The 25,660-nt window shown below is 55.1% G+C and overlaps 1 protein-coding gene across 2 annotated transcripts; it reads left to right on the forward strand.

Annotated features, from left to right (window-relative positions):
- The first annotated feature begins 52 nt into the window (after nucleotides 1-52).
- Nucleotides 53-23,923, forward strand: TWF2 (twinfilin actin binding protein 2). 2 transcript variants are annotated; one of them, XM_050312694.1, is made up of 10 exons: nucleotides 53-190; nucleotides 9,766-9,843; nucleotides 13,967-14,145; nucleotides 15,429-15,524; nucleotides 16,260-16,364; nucleotides 20,181-20,213; nucleotides 21,425-21,550; nucleotides 21,645-21,795; nucleotides 22,222-22,343; nucleotides 22,490-23,923. In XM_050312694.1, the coding sequence occupies exons 1-10, from the start codon at nucleotides 166-168 to the stop codon at nucleotides 22,655-22,657; spliced, it is 1,083 nt and encodes a 360-aa protein (XP_050168651.1). In that variant the 5' UTR covers nucleotides 53-165; the 3' UTR covers nucleotides 22,658-23,923. The 2 variants fall into 2 exon arrangements, with proteins under 2 accessions (XP_050168651.1, XP_050168650.1); XM_050312693.1 differs by lacking the exon at nucleotides 20,181-20,213 and having other exon boundaries at nucleotides 54-190.
- Nucleotides 23,924-25,660: the final 1,737 nt, after the last annotated feature.

A 25,660-nucleotide genomic window follows, 5' to 3' on the forward strand; every position in this document is an offset into this window, starting at 1 on the left:
TCGGCGGGCGGCTCCTCCCGGCGCCGGCCCCGGTCCCGCCCCGGGGCGGTGCGGAGCGGAGCGGAGCGGCCCCGCGCTCCGGAACGGGCGGTGCTGCCTTGCCCAGCCGTTTCCTGCCCGGGACGCGGCGGAGCGGAGCCGAGCGGAGCGGAGCCGAGCGGAGCCATGACTCACCAGACCGGCATCCACGGTGAGCGGCGCCCGCCGAGCGGGGCTCCCCGCCCGGCCCTTCCCGCGGGACCCCCGCAGCCCCCGGGCCCCCCCGGGCCGGGCTGCCCCGCTGCGCCCCCCGCGGGAGGCACCGCTGGGGCCGCGCCCCGCGCATCCCCGGCCCCGCCGCGGGCGGGATGCGGGCGGTGTCGCGACAGCGGGGGTGATGGGGGCGATAAGATGAAGCTTCCCGAAGGAGCCGGCAGATTTCCTGCGAGTAGCGGGGGAGGGGGACACTGAGTCAGGCTCGGAGCGTTTGGGTGCCGGCAGGAGCTGCGGGAAGGGAGTCTAGCTTCGGGGTGCCGCGGGTGCGGGGCTCTCCCGCATCCTTTGTCTGGGCTGATGCTCAACAGCCGCTGTAACACGCTCGGGCAGATGTGTCACGCACATCTGCCTGGCCGCAGCCCCGGCCACCGCGCCCCTCCCGGCGCGGATTCTTGTCCCCGGCTGCCCCCAGCCCAGGCGAGCTGCGGACAGCCCGAGTGTTTTCCTGCTCCCCGGCTTCTCCGCCCGCTCCCTTCAGGACCCAGCCAGCGCCCCGAGACGACGGCTTTTGCATTTCTGGGTGCGCTTGGTGCATGACTGACTGTGTGTCCTCACGGTATTTCCCTCCTGCCCCCCACCGCCCAGCTCAATTAGCAATATTAATCAGGAGTAGAGTTGCTGCATAATTTATGTAACCGAATCAATATGCGAGCAGGGATGTGAGAGCAGCCACCCCTGGAGCCCTGCTCCGTGCGGTCGGGTGTGAATCCAGCCCCGCAGCGTGTCCCGGGAGGAGAGCAGGGACATTGTCCCACAGCTCCCTTCCTCCCGGCTAGCACCTGTGCACCAGGGTGTGAATTTGTGCCTACTCTTCCTTCGTACAATGACCATCCTTGTTCCTTGAGCATGGTCAAGAGCATCCTTCCCCTCCAGATGCTCTGGCGGGGGCTTTAGCTCAGAAGTGGCCAGTGATGGTCCCTGGATATTTCTCCTGCTTTGCCCAGGAGAGCAGGTGGTTGATGGCATTTGTGATGGCATTGATTTCTTTGTTTCTGATTTAAACTTAGATCCTAAAGTTGAGGCTCTATTTAAATGATCTCTGTGTTGTAAAAATGTAATAATAATTAAAAAAGAAAAATTCACCAGGATGGACCCCAGTGCCCACCTGAACTCTGGGTATGTCGGTCCCACCCTGCAGAGCTCCCTGTGGGGTTTGGGCAGGCAGGGCTTGTTGAGCTGTGTGCCCCAAGAGGCTGCTGCCTGTTGCTCACCAGCTGTGCCTGGCCGTTCCTGTGCCACCAGTGCCATCCTCCCTGGCACCCTGTGGCTGTTGGGGAGGGAGATGTGCCAGTTGGCTCCCTCTGAGAGCACTGACCTTCCCTGACCTTGGTTGCCCACCGCTTGGCAAGCCCTCTGTGACCAGTGCCGGGAGTCACCCTGAGGCACCGTTGCCGTAGGATGTGATGTGCCCCATCAGCAGCGCTCTGAGGGAAAGGGGAAGGGACTCAGACTTCCCCTGAGGAGCTGCAGCAGTGCAGGGTGGGGATTGACCCCACTGCTCTGGCCCAGCAGCCGATCCCTGAGCTGGCAGTGGCATAAAAACCTCCCAGTAGTTATGGAAAATGACTTGTGTTGGGTGGCCTTGCTGTCACAGCATCTTGGACATCTCTGGGTCCTCACTCCATCCCCTCTTGCGTGGCCCCTCTTCCAGGAAGCTGCTGTTTCCTCTCTGAGTGCAGATTTGCCCCTCCAACACCTGCGATGCCCAAAAGGGGCGCTCCAGGCTCTAAAGGAATCCCCCAAGGGGGATTTGGGGTCTTTGAGTCCTCCCCACCCCAGCACAGTGATCAAATTAATCCGTTTGCTCAGCAAAGAGCAGATTCCATATCGAATGAGGAACAGCAATCCCACTGCTACTTTCATCCTCTCTGCTGAGGCGCTGAGGTCTGTTGTTTGCTGAGGAGGAAGGATTTTCTGCATCTTGCTGGTTTCTGGGGCCTTGTCTTTGTGTGCACCCATTGTCTTGTGTTTTTTCATTGCCATTGCTCCCATGTTTGCAGGAAGGCATCTGCATCCATCAGATCCAGTGGCTGGCTTAGGGGAGGTTGTGGACAGGTTGGTGGGGGATTTTGCTTCACACTGTGCTAGGTCCATGTGAGAGCAGGGTGACGTGGTCATAGGGAACCCCTGGAGCAGCCCCCTGCTTCAAGGCTATCATGTCATCCCAGCTTTTGGGGAGAAATAGGTGGTCCCCAGAGAGGGGAAGCAGTGGCAGTGAGAGCTGCAGGTTCAGGGTGTGTAATCACAGGGTTGTGTGATGGGGCTGAGCCTTTCATGCAGGGGCAAGAGGCTAATTATGATTTTTTTTGTGTATCCCTGGCAGTTCCCTTGAAGGTGCCGGCAAGAAAACCAGGCTGCCATGGAGACTGCCAGGCTGGGGAGGCGGTTGGAAGCTATCAAGGGGTGCTGCGGGCTTTTTGGGGCTGGAAACCTACTTTTTAGCTGCAGCTGGGAGGATTCATTGAGTATTTTTGCAGTCCCTGTTCTGCCCTCAGCAGCGTTAGGCGGGGACAGCATTCACTGCTTGAGTTTAAGACCTTAGGAAGGCAATGCTGAACCAGGGCTTTGATGCTGGTGGGAGGTCATCTGCTTTCAGTTGCTTCTGGGATCTCTTTCAAGACCTCTGGGTAGAGAGAAAAAGTCTCGTAGAGGGTATTTTTTTTCATCTAGAAGATAAAGAAATCAAATGCATGTTGTTTCTTCAAGCCAAAAATAGAGTTTGGTGCCTGCTCTTTCTGGGGGAGGTGGCAAGACCTGGAGATGGGGGAGGATCTTCACTCCCATCCACAGCTGAGCTGCCACTTTGCCCCAGGTTTGGATCTTGCATTGGGAAAACACCTGGTAGGAATGGAGAAGCATAGGCACACTGGCAGGAATGCTGTCAGATGGGAAAAAAGGAGCAAAAAGGCGGGACACAGGAGCTGCTGGGTCTGCAAAGGTCTCCTTGGAAAACAGACAGCTTCTTGGCTCTCCATCGGGAAGAAAGAAGGACCTTTGCTCCCCATCCACCACATCATCCTCAGCCCCTCTCTTCTTCCTGTCCTGGGAGGCAGCATTGGCTCCTGAGGCACCTGGACACCTGAATCTGGGGCAGCTTCGTGGCTGGAATGCTGGGATAACCCCCTAACCAGGGATATGTCACACCACACCATCAGGAGGAGGAGAAGAGATGTCTGGTTCCTGGCCCCTGTTATCCATGGGAACAGAGGGCACCAGACTGCTGCAAGGATGGTTTTGAGGAGCCAGTCTCTGCTTGTGAGCTCCTTTCTTGGGCCAGCATCCAACTGAGAGGTTGATGCCCACTTTGGGGAATGGGCCATATCCAAGTGGATGGCACGGCAGGATGAGCAGAATGGCAAGCGTGGGTGGAAGACCAGACAAACGCCCTGAGATGTCAGACCCCTTAAATTTAAACACCTAAAATGGTGGGTCAAAGGAAATCCTTCAGAAAGTGTGCAGTGAGAGACTGTAAATGCAATGAGATCACTACCAGGGTCTGTCCCTGGGTCTCTGTTCCCCTCGGTACCCAAACCAGTGCTCCCACTGGTGGCTTTACTGGGCAGAGAAAAGCAACAGCAGCCAGCCACTTCTGCAGGCACCTCTGCTTTGCTCTGGGGTCTGACTGATGCTGCCTGCAGGGTGAGTTCTGCCCACCCTGGAGCAAGGGAAAGGTCAAATAACTCCGATCTGAGGTGGCAAAGCGGAGACAGGACAGGTCATGGGCACCCATGTGGAAAATCGGGTCTTGAGAAGCAAATGGCTGGTGTTGGCTCAAAGTCTCTGGGCAGGATTTGCATTACAGACCAGGAGCCATCCGTGTGAAATCCTGTAGGAGTACAGCCTAGCCCCACAGAAAATCGGGAGAAAAGCTTTGCTTGTCTCCTTCCTCTCTTGCCCTCTTTTTCCCTCCCTCCCTTCTTTCTATTTTCTTCTGACATCTGTAGCTTTTTCCCCACAGAAAAGCCTCCCTGCAGTGACATATTTATTTTTTTCCACGGTGAGAAATAAAATCCTCTTAGCACTTAAACTGACCATGCGTGTCCGTCAGCGGCAAAGCTCCCTGCAGCAAGCGGGTTGAGCAGGCGCTGCGTGACGGAGTTACACCGGGATAGACTGAAAAGAAGGAATTTTAGCACCAGCAGAAGCTGTTTTGTGCCTGTTGCAGTTGTGTCCTTTCCTGGATGCCCAGACAGGAGCTGGGCAGAGCTGGCTGGGCAGGGAAGGTGTGGGTAGTGCAGGTATAACCAATGTTTTATTCATCAGCATCTCGACTTCTGTCTGGCCAAGCCTCCCTGGAGCTTGGACAAGTTTTACCTGGGTTTGTGGCTGATTTTTTGGCAGAGCTTCCTTGTTGCATCCCAGGCACGCTTGTGCCCCGGACAGTGAAAGGGAAGCAGCCGCTTGGAGTGGCATCGACTTGAAGATTATGTCCAGGGAATGAAAGATTGATGGCTGGAGGCTCGGGTTTCCCGTCGGGGAGGACAAGGTGACTCGGTGTTATTGAGAGAGGCATCTGTTTCAGGGAGCATGTATTATTGATCTGGGAGCTGGGTGCTGGCACGGGGATGGGGGGGGATTGGGAAGGGTCAGATGAGCAAAAACCTGTTGCTGCCCAGACAAGGGAACAGGATGGAGGAGGGGGAGGCATGGGGGAGGCAGCGTGGCTGTCGCCTCCATCCCCATCCCCGCGGTGCTTCCCTGGGGATTGCGCAGGCGGCTCCGCTGGCACCCAGGCATCCCCAGGGACGGAGTGGCCGTTGCTGTGGCTACGGCTGTCATCACTGCCGGGTGCCTCTCTCTCCCTCCGGCCTCCTCACAGCCCGGCTCTGCTCAGATAAGCCAATTGGGGCTGTAAACATTGGGAAAAGGCTCGGTTTGGGAACGCCGTTTGATGGGGGGGTACCAGCGAGCACCACCTTTCAGCAGGTTAGGCAAGCACGATGCCTTAAGCCCAGCGCTGAAGTCTCCTGGGGACTGATCCAAAGGGGCACATCCCAGGGCAGGGCAGTGCCTGCTCTGGCTGCCAACAGCACGTCCGAGCAGTAGGTGCAAGGATCTGGCTGCCCTGCTGCTCCCCGAGCTCAGGTGGTTCAGGCTTTGGGCTGTGCCTGTTTGGTGCTGCCAGAAGGGAGGCACCGCTGTACCTTCCCACCACAAGCTCCAGTTCTCCTCTGGCAGCTTGCCTGCAGGATCAGGGCCACCTGAAGGCCACCACTGCCCAAACCATCACCTCCCTGCCATGCCGTGAGCTGCCCAGCCTGAGTGCTCCGGTGCTGAGGGCTCTGCTCAGCCCTCTGTGCCAAATGGGTGGCAGGTGCTGCTGGGCAGGGAGGTTGTGTGGTGCAAGGGGAGCTGGGACACGCTGTCAGCAGGCTGCCAAGTGCAGGTGGCTCATGAATAGGGGACAACTCATCTGCAGCCTACGAACAAGTGGGAGAGGGAGGTGCTGCACGACTCGATGGCTGGAGGCGATTTTGGGCTGGGTGAGTGGCTGAGGAAGCAAGGGGTGCTTGTGCCCACCTTGTCTGCCAGGAGGGTGGACAGCAGGGCAGCCTTGTAGAAAGGCCAGAAGGTTCCTCAGATGCCATCAAGCTCACCCTGCCTCAAAGCAGCAACATCCCAGGAGCATTTCTGGTGTTTTTTCAGTGAAGGAATGGACACTTGGTGTCTGTCCTTCCCAGGGTTTGATCACCCTCATCATGAGATTTCCCAAATGCCAAGGTGGGACCTGATGTTTCTGGCTGGAAAACGAGTACAGACTGTTCATGATTTTTCTTCTCTGCTCTGCGCTGACCAGCCCCAGTTCCTTTGGTTTCTCCCACACGCTGTGCCTTCTGGCACAGGTGCTGTCTGTGCTGTGCCTTGCTCCTTGCACGATGCTGAGCCTGGATGTGCTGTTCCTGCTGTGCCTGCAGCCTTGTCAGCACCGAATAACACGGTCACGCTCTTGTCCGTGCCTTCACGAATGACTTTGCCTGCAACAACGTGAAGCAACTAACCTGAACTTGGCTTGTGACCCACCTCTCTTCTCTGGAGCTGCTGGACCTGCCCTGTGTCATTGTACCTGGGCCTTCCCCTCGTTATGGTACTTGGCTTCCTATTGAGTTTCATCCCATTTCTTTTTTTCCCAGCCCATTTCTCCAGTCTCCTGAAAGAACGGTGAATTTTTCTCCAGCGTGTGCTTGCATCTCCTCTAGCTTCCCACCTTACAGCTGCAGGAAGCACTATTGCAGCTGCCAGAAGTGTTCATGGAAATGTGGATAAACCTGGACCCACCACAGGTCCCCAGGAGACCTTGCTGGATCCAACCTCTGATACCTCCCTGAGTGAGTTATCCATCTGGTTTTGTGTCCATGCCATAGAGGTTCACCACCCCCATGTTTCCCAAGCTGGATTGAGACATTTAGAAGCTGAGCTGAGACCCCTGAAGCCCACAGGTCTGTGGCTCTGCTAGAAGAAGCATGAGGGATCTCATGCAATTTGATCTCAGTAGATCACCAGAGGCCCAGCTTGGGTTTGTTTCTGGATTATTTGTTGCAGGATCTTCCAGGAACCCATGTCTAGAGGGTGAGTTGGATGTGTGGGTCCCCTCCAGTCCTCTATCCTGTGGCACCTTCCTTTCCCTGGTCTTTATGGTTTCCCCACATGTGGGTTTTTCAGCCCTTGAGTTGTGTCCTGGAGACTTCCTGTCAGGGAGATGCCATGTGGCAGAGGTACCATCACCAGGGTGAAGTCTCCTCCTGCCTTTCTTTCAGAGCCAGCTCTGGACTTCTGTATTAGTATTTCAGGCACATGAGCCATCTCGTCAAGTCTGCTGTGCCAATTAAATCGTAATCATGCTGTAATGAAGCACTTGCTGAGCTCATGCTCAAACCCTCACTGGTTTATTCCTCTCCCTCCTCACTGTCTCTTGGATCTGCCTTGTGAGAGGCAGAGGGGACGTTGAAGACACCCTGGTGATTTTTTTTAATTTAAATTAGAATTGGGTTTTTTTAATTTTTTTTTTTAGCAGAATTCAAGCTTGGAAGCCCTCTTGAGGGTTGCTTTGTTTTGTTTTGCTGCTGCCTCCTCTGGAAATAGTCTTCCTCCTTGGCAGACCTTGTGGTATTTCCTGTGGTGTACTGGGCTTTTCCAGCAGCATCCAAGCTTTTCCTCATCCCCTTCAACCCTTCTGTACCTACACAGGTCCCAGCTCTTGGTCATCACTTGTCAATCACTCAGTTATCAATCATCCCAGCTGCTGATCCAATACTTCAGGGCACTCCTAGCATTTCCAAGTGGGCTAGCAGGTTGCATTTGCCCAGTCTCCTGATTTTCCAGACCCCCCCACATGCCCTTGGGTTCTGGGAAGGATGAGGTCAGTTTGGAGGGATTTGCAAGCCAGTGGATGCTTCAGAGCTTTCCCGTTTCTTCCCCAAAGTTGATGGATGTTATTCTCTCCCATTTTGGCAGTTTAACAGGAATCAGTGAAACTTAATGCTTGTTAGGAGATTTTGTCTCCTGCACGAGGTTTCCTGGGTGTATAAATGTCTCTCTTTCTCTTCCTCTTCCGCCTCGTGTGTTTGCAATAACCACAGATGCTGCCAGAAGGAAACAGCCTCTCTCAACAGAGAAAGGGGCTAAAAATATCGGAGTATCCTTGGTTGGGCACAGCAGGAGCAGGCTGAGCTCCCAGCTGGTACTGGGAGAGGGTGAAGGTCTGCTGGGAACTGGGAGAGCTGCATGCCTTGGTGCTGATGGAGGGAGAAGGGTGGTTTGCTGGTGGTGGGATTACACCAGCAAACCACCTGAGTGTCCCCTGAAATGCCATTAAGCAGTGATGTGCCTTCTCTGGGGTGTCTGTGTGCCCGTTCCCACAGGGTCCTGTTGGGATGGCTTCTCTGGGTTTGTATGGGAGCACTGCTGCCTGCAGGGAGCCAGCCTGGAAAGTCTTCCTTCTCTCCGTGGGAGGGGAAGCCACCTGGACCTCTGATCATGGCAGGCTTTGAGCTGGTGGGGCAAATGCATCGCAGAAGTGTCACTTGTGGGGGACAGGCAGGAGTTTCCTGGGGCCACCCCAGGGATTCCTTCTCCCTCGTGGCTGGGAGAGCTGCGGGCAGTGCCTCAGCCCAGGGTGTGGCTCCAGGGGACACAGGGCACCGCTGTGTGACAGTCCTTGGCCACCATGTCCCTTGGGTGGGTGCTGGGTAATGTTGAGGCTCCTCCTGTGGTGGTGCTGGAGCTGTGCTGAGGGTGCACCCACTGCTGGAGGGACTGAGCCAGAATGGATCTGGCCCTTGCTGTGGCATGTCCCACCACTGCACCTTTCCAGCTAAGGATGTAAGGATGGCTTCCTTTGCAAAGTGCCTTGACCAAGGATGCTCTCAGGCTCCAGGGACCCAAGCAGGGTTCCTTCCTGCTGCTGGCTGCTTTGGCACAGCCATCAGTGATGGGCAGGTAGCACAGCAAAGCGCTGGGAGCAGGGGGCTGCTGGTGGTGACTGAGCACAGATCCTGGCATGGACTGAGGGGCATCTGCCCAGGTCTCTGATCTTTGCAGTGCCACTTTCTTTAGTATTTCTAACAAGTGCAGCAGCTTTGAACTCACAGGGCCCCCTTGGCTGCATGGCTGCATCGAGGAAAGGGCTTGGGTGTGTAACTGCAGGGGTTTTAGGGGGAGGTAACACTGGCCTGGGAGATGCTCCTTATCGGGGGGTCGGCCACTCCGAGCCACATCTCCTGGGCATCGCCTTCATGTGCAGCGTGTCCTGGGTGGGATGGGGAGCTCTGTGCCAGTAATGCTTTCAGGGTGGGCAGGTGAAGCCTTCCATGCTGCCTGCGGGCTGCTCCTTCAATATCCACTGCCTCCAGTTGCCTCCTGGAAGGATGCCAAAGACCGGTTGCCATTGCCCAGTGCTCAGGGATGGGGGATGAGTGGGAAGGTGGCTCCCCAAAAGCCTCGTGCAATCAAAGCCCTGCTGGCTCTGGAGCAAAACCCTGGGGCTGTTGCCTTTCCCTTCCCCAGGGGCTCAGCTTCAAACCAGTGTCTCCAGTTTGGAGCCGTGCTGGTTCCCAGCCACTCGGGAGCAGCATCCTGCCGTATGTCACCAGCCCGGGATGTCACAGCCTGTCGGGACATCTTCCAGCCACCCCTAGTATGCAAACCCTGCCGCTCTGTAAAGCGAATCAACTTGTCACTTGAGCTCTCCCTGCCTGCACTGGCCAAGCCATCGTCTAAATTTGGGTGATTATGTTCACCCAGGCCAAGTATCAGGTTCTCTGGATCACATGTGCTCCCAGCTGCTATTTAACTCTGACACCTCAGGGAGACGCAGCACTTTGCTCTCAGCTTTTTGGGCTTTTTACTAGTATTTTTTATTATAATTTTTTAAGGGCATCAGAGATTTCATTTTTTTACAAAAAACTTTTACATTTCTATCCTGCCGAGTTGATCCCCTCCCTGGCCAGTCACCAAGAGCTGAGCACCTGCTTTGATTGCTAAATCTGATCACGATGTTTCTGGTTCTTTCAGCCACCACAGAATTAAGGGACTTTTTTGCCAAAGCCCGAAACGGTTCAGTTCGGCTCATCAAGGTCATCATTGAGGATGGTAAGTCCTGTTTTTGAGTGCTTTGATTTACACCATGTCTGTTCTCTGTTTCCTCTCCTCCTCTCCTATTCACTGCTGAGGTACCAGCTCGTGTTTTTGGAAACCTCAAGGAAAACGCTGCTGGGGTTTCCTAGCACGTGGCAGCCCAGACCTGAAATACAAGCCCAAAATCTGGCTGTGCTGGTGAGCAACTATTGGAGCCCTGGGGCAGCTCCAGCGGGGAGCAGTGACTTTGCCAGCAGAGCAGCACCAGTGTTGGGATCTGTGCTGGGCTCTGGGGGCTTTTGCTGCTGCTGTGTCCAATTGTGATGGGAACCCTGTGACAAACTGGTGTAGGATCTGTGGGACCTTTGTTAGGGGTGATGCACAGGCATCTTCCTCCTTGGATGTGGCATCCCACACCAGTTGAGGAGGTGTTTGAGGCAGGGGTGGGCAGGGGGGTGCTCTGTGGCACAGGGCTCAGCACAGGGCCCCAGTTTCCTCCCACAAGGGATGCTACACTCAGAAACCCATCCCACTGCATGGGACTGCCCCTAGCCCAGGATGCAGGTGCCACCAACCTGCCTGTGTTTGTCCCATGGAAAGGTGCCTTTGGGTGGCCTCTACATCTGTCAAGCAAGTGAGCAGAGCAAAGCACTGATTGAACATCCCAGCGGGGAGGCACTGTGGTGTAGGTTTTCCATCACCTCGGCCTCATACAATTGCATATGAATGACTTGTTTCTCCAGCAGCAGGGACATTAATACCCTGCCAAGCTGCTGTCACCACCTCCCTTGGGTGGGCCACCAGGACCATGCCGCAAATACTGAGGTGGATGTGGTTGTAAGGAGCCCACGGTGACCTTTGGAGTGCCCTGTTGGAAGAGCAGCGGGACTTAAAATGCCACTTGAAGGGACACATCACTGGGGCTACAGCAGCTTCAGCTGTGTTGGCTTTGTCCTCGGCCAGGTCCCTGTGTGGTGGGATGAGACATCCTCGTTGTTCCTTTGGAGCATCTTTGACAACAATTTTGCACTCTCAGCTTCTTTTGCTTTTAAAAAGCAGGAGTCAGGTTTGTTTTAGGATAATGCAAGTCACGGATGTCCCTAAGCCTGGTCTTAGCGTTTGGGTTGTGGCTGGTGACACCAGCAAGGGAGATGTTTTATCATCAACAGAAAATGTGTCCTACTGTCTCTGCTGAGGATAAATGGGGTATATTTATATGTCCAATGTGACAGCAGCAGCAGCAGCTTCATGGATCATCCTCGCCTGGCAGTGTTTTGTGCTTCACAGTCCAGCTCTCCCACCCTGCCAGCTACTTCTCCCTGGCCTGGACCAGCCATGGGCAGCTCTGGAGGAACTTGGGTGTCTGCAGAAGCTTCTGGGGTGCAGCAGAGCCTGAGGCTCCTGTGGGTCGGCAAGAGGAAGGAGAATTGGTGGGAGCACCTCTCTGCCAAAGGGCTTGAACTGTTGTGGACAAGGTGGTGGTGGTCCCACCAGCCTGACTCAGGGGCACGGTGCTTGGTCTCTCTGGGCCACCACTCTTCTGTAGCACAGGGAACATCAGCCTGCTGGTACCCACTGCAGATGGACCTTTGGGCAGTAAGGAGCGTCCAAGCAGAGGTCACAGCCAGACAGAGGGACTCCAGCATGCTGGTCCTGGAAGGGATGTGTCCTAGGCTGGCTGGGGAGGACGTCCCAGCTGCCCTGCCTGAACAGGGGATGTGGAAGAGGAGCCTTCATCTTTGTTTGACAGCTTGCTCACACCTTGTGCCCTGTGGGGACATTTGTCTCGGTGCATTTTGGAGCAGGCAAAAGCAGGTAGGAGGAGAGGAGGATGGTGCAAGGGGCCTTATGGCAGATGCTCTGTGTCTAGGCATCCCCAAAGCCACATCTGTGGCTGAGCAGCCCTCTGGAGCAATTTGAGCTGATGCTGCCTTTGGAGACCTACCGGGAAAAGCCGTGGCTGGATGGAGGAGGACTGGGAGAGCAGGGTGTGCACCAAGGCTCAGCAGCAGTTTGCTGGCATGAGAGCAGCTTGTGGTTCAATGTGTTTTTAGGTGATGCTCTGCTTCTCACTGTCAGCAGGATTCTGGACAGGCTGACTTTGTGGACTTCCCTGTTGGGTGCATGTCTTTACACTTGGGTGCTGTTGTGCACTGAGCTTTGCAGATTGGGCCATCCTGTGCTGTCCCCCACGGCACCCACCAGAGCTGAAGGCAGAGGTTCCTTGTCAGGCATTTCAGAGTGAGGTAGCCTGTGTGCAGTGAGTGCTGGGGGCACCTCGAGGGCCAGAAACACCCCCAGCTCTGCTTTTCCAGCAGCCGCTCCCAGCAGAAACGGCACCTGAAAGAGTCAATGCTGACAATGATGCTTTACTGAAAGGCTGTTGCTTCGAGTTTCCTGATTCTTCCCAAGGAGAAAAATTTGGCCGTGAGTGGATTGAGCGGAACTGCAAAGAGCCCAGGGGAAAGCTGGAGGCTGCCAGCTCACAGCAGCACAGCCGGGGTCCGGCTTAGTCACAGCCCGGGAATAGCCTGGAGTGACTCAGCACCGATTGCTTCGTGCGTGAGGTGTTGGTATGTGTTGCAGACAGAGATACCCACGAGCTGCCAGTGGGTTTGGCCAGGTGAGATTCCTGCAGTCTCTTTGGGATCCCAGGCCTTTGCGACGCACAAATCGATTTGCGGAGCTTTGTGCTTATTTTAGGGGTACATGGAAGTTTTTATGCTTCTTTCTTCAAACAGGTAGCTTTGTCGAAGGTAAAGAAGTATTTCCAGCACCTTGTTCTCTGCTTGTTACTGAACTGGTGACTTGTGCTACCCATGCTCAAATAACTGGATTCAGTGTGTGATGGCAGATGCCAGGGTGGCACTGGGCAGGGAAGGGCTGCAGTGCTGTCTTGGGGAATGTCCTGCTTGGGTGGGAAGGAAGGATGAGAGCAATTCCTTCCAAACCCTTTATTCCTCAGCTATTTTCTTCAAAAACGTTCCTACCATGGGATTTGGAGCTGCTGGGCTGAAAGGGTTGGGAGAGGGCTGTGCCCCAGCCAAGGGGCTTCCTGGATCCCAGTGGGCAGCAGGGCTGTGGGCAGAGGTCCAGGCAGGGCATGTGTCAGGCCAAGCATCCCCTCAAGTGCTAATTGTTGAAGGCTCTAATTCATTTGCTTTGGCACCTCCAGATTTTCCTACATCTTGTTCTGAGTCCTGTAATCTCCTCCAGACCTTTCTGCATCTACAAATGGAATAAAAATACAGGCTATTTTCCAGCAACCTACACTAATCGTCTCCAGTGCCAACCCTTTTCCATTCAGCCATCCCAAAGCTTGGTTTGACCTTCACCAGGGCATGGGGTTTATGTTTGTAGGATGCCTGCACCAGTGTTTAAATCCCAGCTGAGCAGTGCCCAGCTCACAGGGATCCCAGCCCCACTGCCACTTGTGTAGCAGCTGAAAAAATGCCCTCCAGATACTTGAGATGCTGCCATGTTTGTGAAATACTTAGGTCACTTCCAGAGGCTGGGGCTCTCCTGGCAGAGACCTCAGGCTGGGGTCTCTGGGACACCCCTGATTTCCACAGACATGGGCTTTGGGTATCAGCTCTCATTTTGTCCCCTCTGTGGTTAAGGGGATCAGATGAGAGCAGCTTTGGCTTGTGGCAGTGGATTTTGCTATGATGCCTTTATTTGTCTCAACACCCCGAGTGTTGGTGTTTCCTCATGTCCCTGGTGAGATATTATAGTGCCCCTAAAGCTTCCCAGGTGGGGTGGAAGATTGTCATGTTTCTCTGTGAGCAAGAAGGGATGGTTGAGAACTACATGAGTGGAGGGAGGCCACAGGATCACCAGAGAGAAGACCTCGGCAGCAAGGAGCACTGGGGGAGGAGATGGTTGACAGGAGGCCGTGGGATGCTGGCAGAAAACCAGCCCCTCCACAGCAGCAACAGCCCCGATGGCATCTCCTGGGGGGTCACACCTCGGGGTGTACACTGCTGCATGTGGCTCCAGGTCATAGTTTCTTTTTCTGCAGGATGGCATCGTTGGTGCTGGAGTTGCAGCAAACAAACCCTTGGGTGAGCCGCCATCTGGTGCTGCAAGGTGAGCCTTGCCTTCGTCTAACACCCCCTTGTCTGTCTTTTCCTTCCAGAACAGCTTGTGCTGGGAGCCCACAAAGAGCTGTCCCGGCGCTGGGACGCTGACTACGATCCCTTCGTGCTGCCCCTGCTGGACGAGCAGCAGCCCTGCTATGTGCTGTACCGCCTGGACAGCCAGAACGCCCAGGGATACGAGTGGCTCTTCATCTCCTGGTCCCCCGACAGCTCCCCGGTGAGCTCCGTGCTGGGCTGCGACAGGAGGAGGTGGCAGGGCTGGGGCGTAGAGGGGGGAGCAGTGTGGACCACAGGGCCAGGATGGAGACCTCCCACCGTGGCTCTGGCCAAAGGCATTGCTGGGAAGAGCCAGCACTGGCACTGACTTGCCCCCAGCCTGGCCCTGCTCTGCTCACGGAGTGGCTGCCAGCCCTTCTCCAGGCCTGGCTCCAAAATAAGGTGTTGGAGAGTGGGCAAAAAAGGGCTGCTGGATGAGAGGCAGGTTTAGAGGATGTCAGCAGTATGGCTTGGAAAATGCCATCCTGTTGAGCACATCTCCAGGCTTTTGGTGGGCATGACATTTACTGCTGTGTTAACATGTGTGCTTGCCATCTGGATACATATATATATGTGTGCATATATATATATATATTATATATATATATATAATATATATATACATATACATAGACACATATATATATACTTATTATATATTTTATATAATCTTTATGCTACATAGATTTACTGCCGTGTTAATACATGCACTTGTTGTATATATATGTATATACACACACACATACACCAATATATGTAATATATATTATTTTATATATTATAACGTGCATATATATGAAAAGACCCACTGCAGTTCCTTTGTATATATCTAACAATTAGGTTGTTATTATATATACACACGTATATATATACACATATGTATATACAATTATAATAAAATGATATAATATATCATTTTATATGTGTGTATATGTGTACATGCACATATACAGGTGGCTGTATAATAACATATATTTTAAATACATATCTTTCAACAAACCACAGAGGGTCTTATTGCAAAAGCACAGTGTGCCCAGGAGCACCTGCCAAAGCTCTTCCCTGCACGTTGCAGAGCGAGGCAATAGAAGTGCCAAAGGCAAAAGTTGCTTTTAAGTGGCTCCAGTGGTATTTGCACCTCCTCTAACCCAGGTGCAGGTGAGAAATGGCACACTGGAGCTCAGGGATGGGAAAGCAAAGCATGGAATAAGCTGTGGGATTGCGGGCCCTGCTTGGCAAGGCTGTGCCGGGCGCCGGCAGCCCTGGAAATAGTGCTGGTGGATTTTCCCGCCTGCTCCCCACTCAGGGATGCTGCCATTAGAAATCAGGTGGAGCTGGAAACTAGGTGGTTGTTCCCAGGAGGGCTGATGTTTGTGGAGCTGGTGGTGGGATGGTGGCTGTGAGCACTGGCACCTCCCTGGTGCCCCGTGCCCCTCTGTGACGGCACTGCCGCCCCTCTCCCGGCAGGTCCGGCTGAAGATGCTCTACGCTGCCACCAGAGCCACGGTGAAGAAGGAGTTTGGAGGGGGGCACATAAAGGACGAGATGTTTGGCACAGTGAAGGTATGGTGGTGGTTCCTGGGCAGCCTTTTGGGTCCAACCCTGAGTTTCAGCAGCCTACCCCGAGCTCAGTGCCTGGGTGGTGGGATGTGGGATGCTGGGACAGCACAGAGGTTGGTCCCTCACGCTGCTTTAGTCTCCTGGGTGGCCACTGCCATCTTCTCCTGCCTGCAGGGCTGTGGTCTGTGATAGAGACCGTGGAAGAAGTGGGAGGAAGGCTCCAAGATGTGGAGCTTTACACTGAGTGGGAGAAGAAGCACCAGGTGGTGGCAGTGTCACTCCAGCAGCAACAGCTGCCTGCATGCCAGGGTTATCCCTCTGCCTTGGATCCTGGGCATCAGTCCTGCTGAGGCTTCTGGTGCTTGTGGGAGCCAGGGAGATCCCTGCTCTGCTCCAGGAGATCCCTCTTCTGCTCTAGGGCCCTGCTCTGCTGCTCTCAGTCTGTAAGCTCTACTTTCCTTCCCACTTCCATGCTCATGAGCTCCATTAATCAGCTGGAAGAGCCGCACTGCTACAGCCACAGGTGCCTGGGGAGGGTCTGAACAGGCACAAGCAGTCGTGGGCACTGTTTAAAATCGAGTGTGGGGATTTGCTTGGAGCCATCCCAGGGCACTTCTCAGGTTGATCCTCCTGGTAAGGAGGGAGCCCAGGACCCACCGGGTTGCTCAGCCTCACCTCAAGGCTGGGGGTGCATCCTGATAACCACCTCTGATGTGTCTCCTGTCCCTGTGTCTGCAGGAGGACGTGTCCCTGAGTGGTTACCAAAAGCACGTGTCCTCCAGCTCTGCCCCGGCCCCGCTGACGGCAGCCGAGCAGGAGCTGCAGCAGATCCGCATCAACGAGGTGGGTGTCCAGCAGCCCCAGGAGAGGAACCTGAGACCCTCTGAGCATGAAGGGATGTGGGATGCAGGGAATGAGCGTTCAGCTAGAAGGGATGGCTCATTTTTACTTTGCTCCCTTGTACCTCTGCAGTTTAACCTGTTCCTGCCCTTGCTGAGGTGGCCGAACCTCCTCACAGTCAAACTGTGGTGGCATAAAGAGGAATTTACACTTTTATTTTTTATCTTCCTTGAACATGATCTCAGGACTGCGTTTTGCTGGCAATCAGAAGATGGTTTAGGGCTGAAAACAGGCAGCAGTCTCTAACTTCTGGGTGCTGGGGCAAAAGCCAGTGCTGAGTTTGAAGTCGTGGGGGAGGCAGTAAGAATTCAGGCTTATCTTTGGGCTGCAGCAGCATCCTGTCCCATTCTCTTCCTCTATGGCTATAAATATAAGGATGCTGTCCCAAGAAATACAGATCTTAGCCTAAATGTGGGGACTTTTACCCTGGAGAAGATGTGGAAGTGTCACGGGGTGGGGCTGGGGGCAGACAAGGCTGTCATCTCCTTGCTGGGATCTCACGACATTCATACCAACCTCTGAGTGAAACACTGAGGCAGGGAAGGGGGTTGACTCAACAGGTGGGAAGACCACCTGAAAGCAGTATTTTTGGGGGGATGAGGGGATTTCCCTTAGATGGATGGAAAGTCTTCATCTCTAGAGGAACATCCCTCTCTTCTGCCTGCTGTGGGGCTCATGGGTGGATCAGGAAGTGCCTGGGAGACATGAAGCCAATCAGCCTGATGGCACTAATTAATGACAAAGACGAGGTCTGGGGGTGGAGAAGTTGAAGGACATTTTGGAGATGCCACTAAGGGATGGTTTCTACCATGGGTCTCAGTGGCGTTATCCCAGCTCCCAGCCTTGAGGGTTTGGGCATGATTTGTGCTGGGGGATCCAAGCTGATTCCCATGCTTGGAGAAGAGAGAGATGCTGATGGTGGCTCTGCAGCCCATTTGGCACCTCAGGACGTCTGTGCCATCACCTTGTCTGGCCAGTGCTGCAGGATTAAGTAGTTTTGGGGGGGTGTTGGGCTGTGTCTTACAGAGTCACGTGGCCCAGGTAAGTAGTGCTTGTGGTGCTCATTTTCCAGCTGACCTGCTGTGTTCTCCTTTCCGCCCTCGCCTTTGTGAGATGCAGCTCTTGGGTGGAGGTGCTGCTGCCATTTAGTCTTTTGGGGGTTATTTTAAAGGTACGTGGTCCCCTGTGTCAGCCTGGGCCACAGGGAGCAGCCACCAACATTTAGAAGGAGATGAAGATGGATATGTTTTTGCCTGTGGGTGGATTTAAGGGTGGGAAGTGGCTGATGCTGGGTGAAGGTCTCCGTGTTGGTGTTTTGCCCACTTGGCCCTGCACACAGAGCAGGAGGTGGTGCGAGCTGTGGTTTGGGTGCTCGGTGCCACACTGATGTCCCCAGGGTGGGGAAACCCAGGACTCTCAGTAAATGCAGCTTGGAGTGAGTTTCTGGAGCCCTGCAAAGCAGAGGGCTGTGATCCAGGGGGTTGTATGGGAGCAGCTCACAACTTGTACCACCTCTCTTGGTACAGCAATGCCTCCAGCCTTGCCTGCAGCGTGCAGGGTCCCTGCACACATGTGCACCTTGTGCACAGGCTGTGGGGTCCTTCCACGTGCTTGCACGTTGCAGTTCCCTTTAGGGGAGCAGATCCAGCGTGTGGGAGAGGGTGTTTAGGGCCAGCAGTGACCTGGGACTTGGGCCCAGGGCAATCCCTGACCTCAGCACTTCTGTGTGTGTGCCCAAGCCCTGCTAGTGGTCCAGGACCCTGCACATCCCCCTGGGTTCAACCAACCTGTCAGGATTTTGCAAGTGACACAAGGGACATGGTTTCTTTAAAAGCCACCAGCTCTCAAGTGCTTTGCTGTGCCCCTTGCCTGGAGCTGCTGCTGGGAGTTCTGCTCCCCTCTCCTTTTGTATTGTTGATGCACGATCTTCTGAAACACTGGACAGGTTTGCAATCTTCACCCTGAACATGGCTGTGCTTCTCATCAGGCAGTAGCTCCCTGGGATCCTCCACAGCCACCGGGAAAGTGCATGGAGGGGGTGGGAGGGGAAGGTCAGCAGCAAAGCAGGAAGGGACAGGCCATGGCTGCAGGGCAGCTGCTTCAGGACAGGCAGAGCAGCCTTTGACACTGAACAAAGAAGGACTCAGGTTTGAACGTCCCCCAGGGAGGTGCCCAGCCTTTGGGAAAGCAGGTTTTAGGCTGCATGAGCCAAGCTTTCCCCGTGGTTCAAGGGCTGCATGGACAGAGGTGATGCTGTGAAATACCCTCTTTCTTGATGGCTGGTTGGGAACTTAGGGAAATTTGCTATTCGCTTTGTATCTATATATATTTTTAAATAGCTGGAAAATGCCAGCTTTGCTGAGCTGAGAGTTGTCAGCAGACCGTGGGCTAAGAAACAGCTTTGAATTTTGCATTGAGCTTAACACCCACGAGTGGGGAGTCTTTCTAGAGGTGTAGCAGGTTCAGAAACACAGCGGGGAGCCGGGTGTATCCCACCCATGGGGCTGGGAGAGGGGACAGGAGAGTTAAAAGGAACTGAAGGGGTGGGGGGGCAATTGCAGCGTGGAAGGGGGTGTCATTAGTGGTTGCCCCACAGTGATGGAGGGTGGGTAGAGCAGAGGCTTCATCAGAATCCTCCCATGAGGATTTCACCGTAAGACATAGCAGTGCTCATTAGCCAAGGTCAGCACCGTGCCACGAGTGAGGAAAGAGGTGGGGAAAATCTAACCTAAAGAAAAGGAGGTAAAATAAACCCCCCCTAGGCAAGCCTGCTGCCAGCAAGGCTGGGCAGCCAGGATGTGGCATATGCTCAGCAGTCCCGTGCGTGGCTCTCAGGCTGTGCCCTGGGGAGTGTTTCAGGAAGCCATTTTTTACTGTTTTTATAAAGGGAAGGAGTAGAAAATACAGAGGGGTATGGGGAAATTGATGTTGCTAGGACAAATTTCCATCTTGTGGTGTTTTTGGACTTCAGCATGCTTTGTGTTGGAGCTTGAGGTCTTTCCAGTCCTTCTATAATCCTCCCATCCTCCTTGCATTTACAGGAGAGAAACCTGAGGGTCTGGGGGTGTTGGCAGTGGTGATGTTCTTGTGCTGCACCTCTCCACAGGGTGGGACCAGGCAAGCTCGTGTGCATCCTGAATCCCTGTGTGCTTTCCCTTGGGCCTGTGCTGGTGCCACGGCATCCCAGGGGATTGTAGGACAACAGAGCTGGAGGTCAGATGGACTTTGTGCCCACTTAAGCAATTATTTCTCTTTCCTGAGAGCTGCACATTCACACCCTGCTCATCCTCCAGAATGCTTGTTATTGATAGAGGTTTGGGCATTTTTTTCCTCCTAAACCTTTACCATATGCTCTTTGGTGAAGGATAGCCCAAAATCTATTGCTGCAAATTCTGGAACTCATCCAAACTCTGGGCTGGGGCCACCCCAGCTGGGGAGCCAGCAGGAGATGGGGCAGGGACAGGCTCTGCACAGAGACATTGGCAGAGACACTGCATGCAGAGCTGTCCAGGCTGGGGGCTGAGACTCTCCCTCCCACTCCTCCCCAGCACTGACATCTCCTGTGTCATTTTTTGCTGCTCTCCCTGCCCACATTGCCAGGGCAATGTGGCCTTCCCTGGCTTCCAGCAGGGACATGGTATGGCTTCATCCTCCTGGCATGTCCATGTGTCCCCCACCCCTTCTTTTATCACACGAGACACCCCCCCATCCCTGCGCAGGGTGCTGTTGACAGTGTGTCTCCTCTCCCCACGCTCGCAGGATTCCTGTTCCCAAGACTCGAGCACCGAGATGGTAGGCTGCTCTGCCTGCTTGATGCCCGGTTTCTCCTTCTCCTGGCATTGTCTTTCTGCATGCTCTGCTCTGGGCACCCGAGTCCATCGTTCCCCCGGGGTGTGGGTACCATGTGAGGCTCCTGTAACAAAGGGCAGCCCTGTAAAGAGACCCACTTAGGTGCTGCCGAGTGGTTTTGAGATGTCAGCTCAAACTCCTACACTTCTTCTTGGCATGCCTTGACTTTTCTTCCTTTTCTCTGTCAGGGGGAGGGCAATGAAGAAAGAAAAAGCCATTAAGGTTGGACTCTATCCGTAATCTCTGAAAACAGATCCCAAAGGAAAGGGACCCACGCTCACTGCAGAGCACCTGGGTTAGAGTTGCTGGGCTGTTTCCCTGGGAGGGGGTCTTGAGGTGGGAAGGGCTCCTCCGCCGTCGGGGTGACGCCATCTCCCTGTATTCTGTGGCAGATGGTGGGGGGCTGTTGCTGCTGCCCATCGCTGGTAGAGTACCCCGACCCCGAGGAGGTATGGTGTGCCCGCCGCGCCCTGACCCCCCTTCCCCTCCAGTCCCTGTGAGGGACCCCTGTTGTGGCTGGATGGAGGCACCCGGGACAAAATCTCTTTCTCTTCCTTCTTTGAAGTGGGGTTTGATCTCCTGGACTAGGGGTTACAGGCAGCAGCCTCAGGGGTTGTGGGGAAAACAGCGTCTGGGATCTATCCCAGCTGTGGATCTCCAGTTCCCCAGCTCCAGCGCTGGAGGGAATGCCTGTCTGCTGCAGTTAAACTCACTGAGGAGGGTGGGTTGTCCTCCCTGCTGGTGGGGACCTGTGCAACTGAGCGCTGTCATTTCAGGGCTCCCCCTGTCACCCGTGGGGTAGCAGTTGGAGATGAATGGAGATGGAAATGTGCCGGCATCTGTCGCAGTATCCCTGTCAGGGACTCGCTGGGAAATGTTGGTCTTGAGCTGGTCTTTGCTGGGAGTGCAGTGTGGGGTGCAGGGGTGCATGGCTGGGCCCGGGTGATCTCCCAGAGCAGTGGTACAGTGACAAGCGTCCCCATCCTGAGCCTGGCTGACTTTCAGCAGTTTAATGCCGTGGTCCCTGTGAGCTGGGTGTCAGGAAGCTCCTTGGATGAGAAGTTTTTAGCCACAGCACCGGCTGGTTTTCCTTTCTCTCCCTTCCCTACCCTTCGCCACTGTGCTCTGACGCTCGAGGTGGTTTCCATCCCCAGGTGAAGACAGAGATCAGTGTGGAGAGCAAGCACCAAACACTGCAGGGCCTGGCCTTCCCCCTGCAGCTGGATGCCCAGCAAGCCATCCAGGCACTCAAGCAGAAGAAAATCAACTACATCCAGCTGGTAGGTCCCTCACATGGCTCCTCTGTGCCCCACTCCCCTACCTCTTGCTGCCATCTCTCACTCCCATCTGCTCCCCTGTCCCTCTGTCCATCAGAAGCTGGATCTGGAGCGGGAGACCATCGACCTGGTGCACACGAGCCCCACAGAGATCGCTGACCTGCCCAAGAGGATCCCCCAGGACTCAGCTCGCTACCATTTCTTCCTATACAAGCATTCACATGAGGGAGACTACCTGGAGTCTGTCGGTGAGAACCTTGGCACTGGGGATGGCTGATTCAAACCTGTGGAGGTCCCTTTTTTCCCTGGACCATTGCTCACATGGGGGAGCAAGCAGGGATGGGGATAGGGATGGTGTGGCAGGGGACCTTGAGTCAGTTCCCTCCCATGGTGGGTGCTGGCAAGCCCTTTGGTGCCAAAAAAACCCTGCCACGTGTGGTGCAGGTCTCCCTGGGTGCCGCCACAGAGGATTTGTGGGAGTGGTTTGGTGGCCAGTGCTTGACAGGCATACCAGGGGAGATTTGGGAGGGATGACGGATGGGATGGCTCACCTTCTGCCACTGAATAAACTGGGACTCTCGGGGCTGAAAAAGATGTGACCAGGGTAGATGTGCAGCTGGCACACCCTGGCCACAGGCCTGGGCAGCACCCCAAGCCCTGCTCTCTTCTCGCAGTGTTTATCTACTCCATGCCCGGGTACAAGTGCAGCATCAAGGAGCGCATGCTCTACTCCAGCTGCAAGAGCCGGTTGCTGGACACCGTGGAGCAGGAATTTTGCCTGGAGATAGCCAAGAAGGTAAGTGCGAGCCCACACGGAGATGACCCGTGCTGGGCATCAGCAAGGGGCTGTGCTGCAGCCTTTCTCCAGCCCCTCTGGCGGGCTTGGGGGCGGGCGTCAAAACCCAAGGGAGCTGCTAATTCCCTTTGCCGCTGCGGGCGCAGATCGAGATCGACGACGGAGCGGAGCTGACGGCGGAGTTCCTGTACGAGGAGGTGCACCCCAAGCAGCACGCCTTCAAGCAGGCCTTCGCCAAGCCCAAGGGGCCCGTGGGCAAGCGGGGACAGAAGCGGCTGATCAAGGGGCCAGGCGAGAACGGCGAGGACAGTTAGATCCCGCAGGGCCGGGCGCTGAACGGACAGCATCCCCGCGGCGCTGCCCGCCTTCCTCTGCGCTGACCTGGGGAGCTTTCCCTCCATCTCAGCCTTTCTTTTTTTTTTTTTTTTTCTCTTTCCCCTCCCTTTTTTTTTTTTTTCTCCTGTTTCATTCCTTTTTTAAAGATCAGGATGGCTTGTTGCACCTGGGGGCAGAGCGATGGGGCGGGTTCAGGGCTGTCGGTGTTTCCTTTCCCCGCGTCCTTGTGCGAGCCCCAGGGCTGCCGGGGGAGGATGGGAGCAGCAGGGCCACGTCCCCAGCCTTGCTCCTGTCCCCTCTGGAGTCACAGCTGCTGCTCTCTGTGTCCCCTGGGGGACTGAAGGGCACGCTCACCTGAAAGCTGCTCTATGCAAAGGGGAGGGGGTGGCGTTGGGGATTCCTGTTTGAAGAGAGAAAAGGCTTCTTTCCCTGCTCCCCCAGCCCCCAGACTTTGCTCTCCTGTCCTGTTCTTCGTGTGCACAGCCCCCCTGTCCCAGGCCTGGAGTGATCCTGCACCTCCTCGGGGTGTGGGCAGGACCCCTTCCTGTAGGGTGGGCTTTGCTTCCTGTGGGGTGGGAGTTTCTCCCTGCAGAGAGTCAGGCAGCGGGAGGTGGAGGTTCCCCACTGAGTCCCGAGCTCAGCCTGGACCTGGAGAAAGGTCACTCTGCCTTTGGGTGATGTTTGTATCTCCTTTTTGAACCACCCCAGTAAGGCTTATCCCCTCAGAAGGATCTGTTACAGCCCTGACTCAGCCCCATCTCTGTTTAGGATGGGAGCTGAGGGGCTCCTGAGCCCTGGTCCCCCCATTCCCTGTTCCCCAGTCCCCACCGTTACCCCCCAGGTTTTCAGCTGGCTCTGGGCTGGGGCAGCCCTGTGTCTTAATAATCACATGGGCTACCCCAAATCCTTGTGTGGGGAAGCATGACAGCCCCTGTGTGCCCCCTGCGGACGTCCCCAGCCACCAAGGGCTCCACGGGCCGAGCTTGGCACTGTGATTTGGGCTGCACTGGGGGTCTGGGGGGAGAGCACCTTGCTGCTGGGTTCCAGTGAGGGCTTGAGAGCCGCCTTCCTCCGTGGGAGGATGGAAAGGGGGTCGGTGAAACCTGCCCTCTGCTTTCCAGCTGTGGCGGTGAACGTGCCGATGTTGCCTTGACCTCGGTGGAGTCAGGGGGCTGAAGCTGGGGGGAGCAGAGCACACTGTACTGAACGCTGTATTTTCTAAAGAATAAAGTATTTTTAAAACAGTCTGATGCTCTTTGGAAGTCCCCTGGGTTCCCCAGGTTTGGGCATTTAGCAGCCGTGGGCTCTGGAGCTGGAAAGAAAATTCCTTGGACGTTGGGAGCCAGCAACTCTCACAGCCTGCCTGCCACGGCTGCATCCAGCCCTCACTCCCCAGGGACATTGGCACTTTAATCCAGGGGTCTGGGTCAACCCTCCAGTGTCTGGCAGGAGTTTTGATGCTGGACCACTCCAGCAATGCCCAGAGCTAGAGCCAGCTGCAGGAGGCAGCATCCCTGCTCAGCTTTCCATTTTTCATGGCTGGTGATGATTTTGCAAGGCTGTGACGCTGCTCCCAGGGCTGTTCTCTTGCCTGGGATAAATTCCTGCCTGGCCATAGGGAAAGAAAGCAGGAGGATGCAGAGCCAAGAGAAGAGTTGGGAAGGCAATGGGATCTGCCCACATCCCAGGCTCCCAGCTCTCCCACTCCTCGCCCAGGGCAAGGCAGAGGTTCCCAGGCTCCTGGGCGGGGAGTTGGACCCCACATCTTCCTTCGTGGCAAGTGGCTACCCTGCAAGAGCTCTTCAGCATCTGAAAAAAACCAAAAAACAAACAACAGCCCAAATCTTGGAACTCCAACTGGGCTGTGGGTCCTAAATTTTAAACAGTGGGTCCTGATGGAGAAGCAGGGAAGCATGCCCTGGCTTGTGACACAGCCTCCCCTCTCCTTGCCCAGAGGATCTTGGCTGCAATTTGGATACCTGGGGTTTTTTTATTTGTTATGGCATCCTGAGCAGGTTTCCCAGGGGAAAGTTTCCCTGTGTGCTGCACTGGCACAGCCCTGGCCCTGAAGGTGCTCTTCAACCAGCCTGGTAGGGTTTGCAGGAGGCCAGGGCTGTGCTGTGTCTCAGCTTTACTTTCTGTGCCTGGGATGAGAAAGATGATTTGGGAAGCTGGCTAGAAAACATTTTTAAAAATTAAAAAAAAAAAAAGAACCAACCAACCTTACATCATTTTCCCTTTGGCATGGAGGAGGAGAAAGGAGGAGGAGGAGAGAAGATGCTTCTGTGCAGGGAGCAGCCTTGGTGCAGGAGAGCTCTCTCTGCATACAAACACTAATAATCCTGGGCTGACGCCACCAGAGTCGTTTGACAAGCTGATTCATCCTTCTCCTTCGGATCCTGCTCCCCTTCTGTGCTCGGTAATTTTTAAACTTGCCCAAATACTGAGGGGGAGTGAGGGCTGTCCCCCATTTCCCACCTGCCCCTCATGCTGCCCCCGTCCCCCTGCCAGTGCAGGTGACAGCCCCCCTGTGCTAAAGGATGATGGTGTGTGGCCAGGGAGGGGTGGGCAGGAGTAGTCCAAGGGCTGCAGATATCCATCTGGGCATCCTTTCCTTTCCATCCTATCTCCTCACATCCCATCCTATTCCATCCTGTCCCCTATCCTATCCAGCAGCCCGTTCTCCATCTTCCATCCCATCCTGTCCTTTCCTGTCCCCTTCCATCCTATCTCATTGTGTCCCCTCCCTTTCTGCTGCCCCCCCACCCGTGCCAATCACACCCTGTCCTGCATCCTCACCTGGCAGAGGTGGCATCAAGCCAGGCACAGGCGGGCAGGCAGCACTGTGCTGCCCACACACACAGCCTGGCTCTGCAGCCCTCCTCCCCCTCGTCCAGGACGGTTCAAGCCCCTCCATCCTCCTCCTTGCCCATCCCACACTTTCCCGTTAGTTTTTGCAAGGCCTGCCAGGATTCAGACCA

The sequence above is a fragment of the Myiozetetes cayanensis genome, unplaced genomic scaffold (assembly GCF_022539395.1).
Source record: "Myiozetetes cayanensis isolate MyiCay16 unplaced genomic scaffold, myiCay2020 scf18, whole genome shotgun sequence".
NCBI lineage: Eukaryota > Metazoa > Chordata > Aves > Passeriformes > Tyrannidae > Myiozetetes > Myiozetetes cayanensis.

Bases quoted from the DNA above. Each gene is read 5' to 3' on its own strand.
- TWF2 (XM_050312694.1), top strand. From the start codon at position 166: ATGACTCACCAGACCGGCATCCACG. The intron at 16,365-20,180 runs GTGGGTGTCCAG...CCACGCTCGCAG, and splicing joins AGCAGATCCGCATCAACGAG to GATTCCTGTTCCCAAGACTC. The intron at 21,551-21,644 runs GTAGGTCCCTCA...TCTGTCCATCAG, and splicing joins AAATCAACTACATCCAGCTG to AAGCTGGATCTGGAGCGGGA.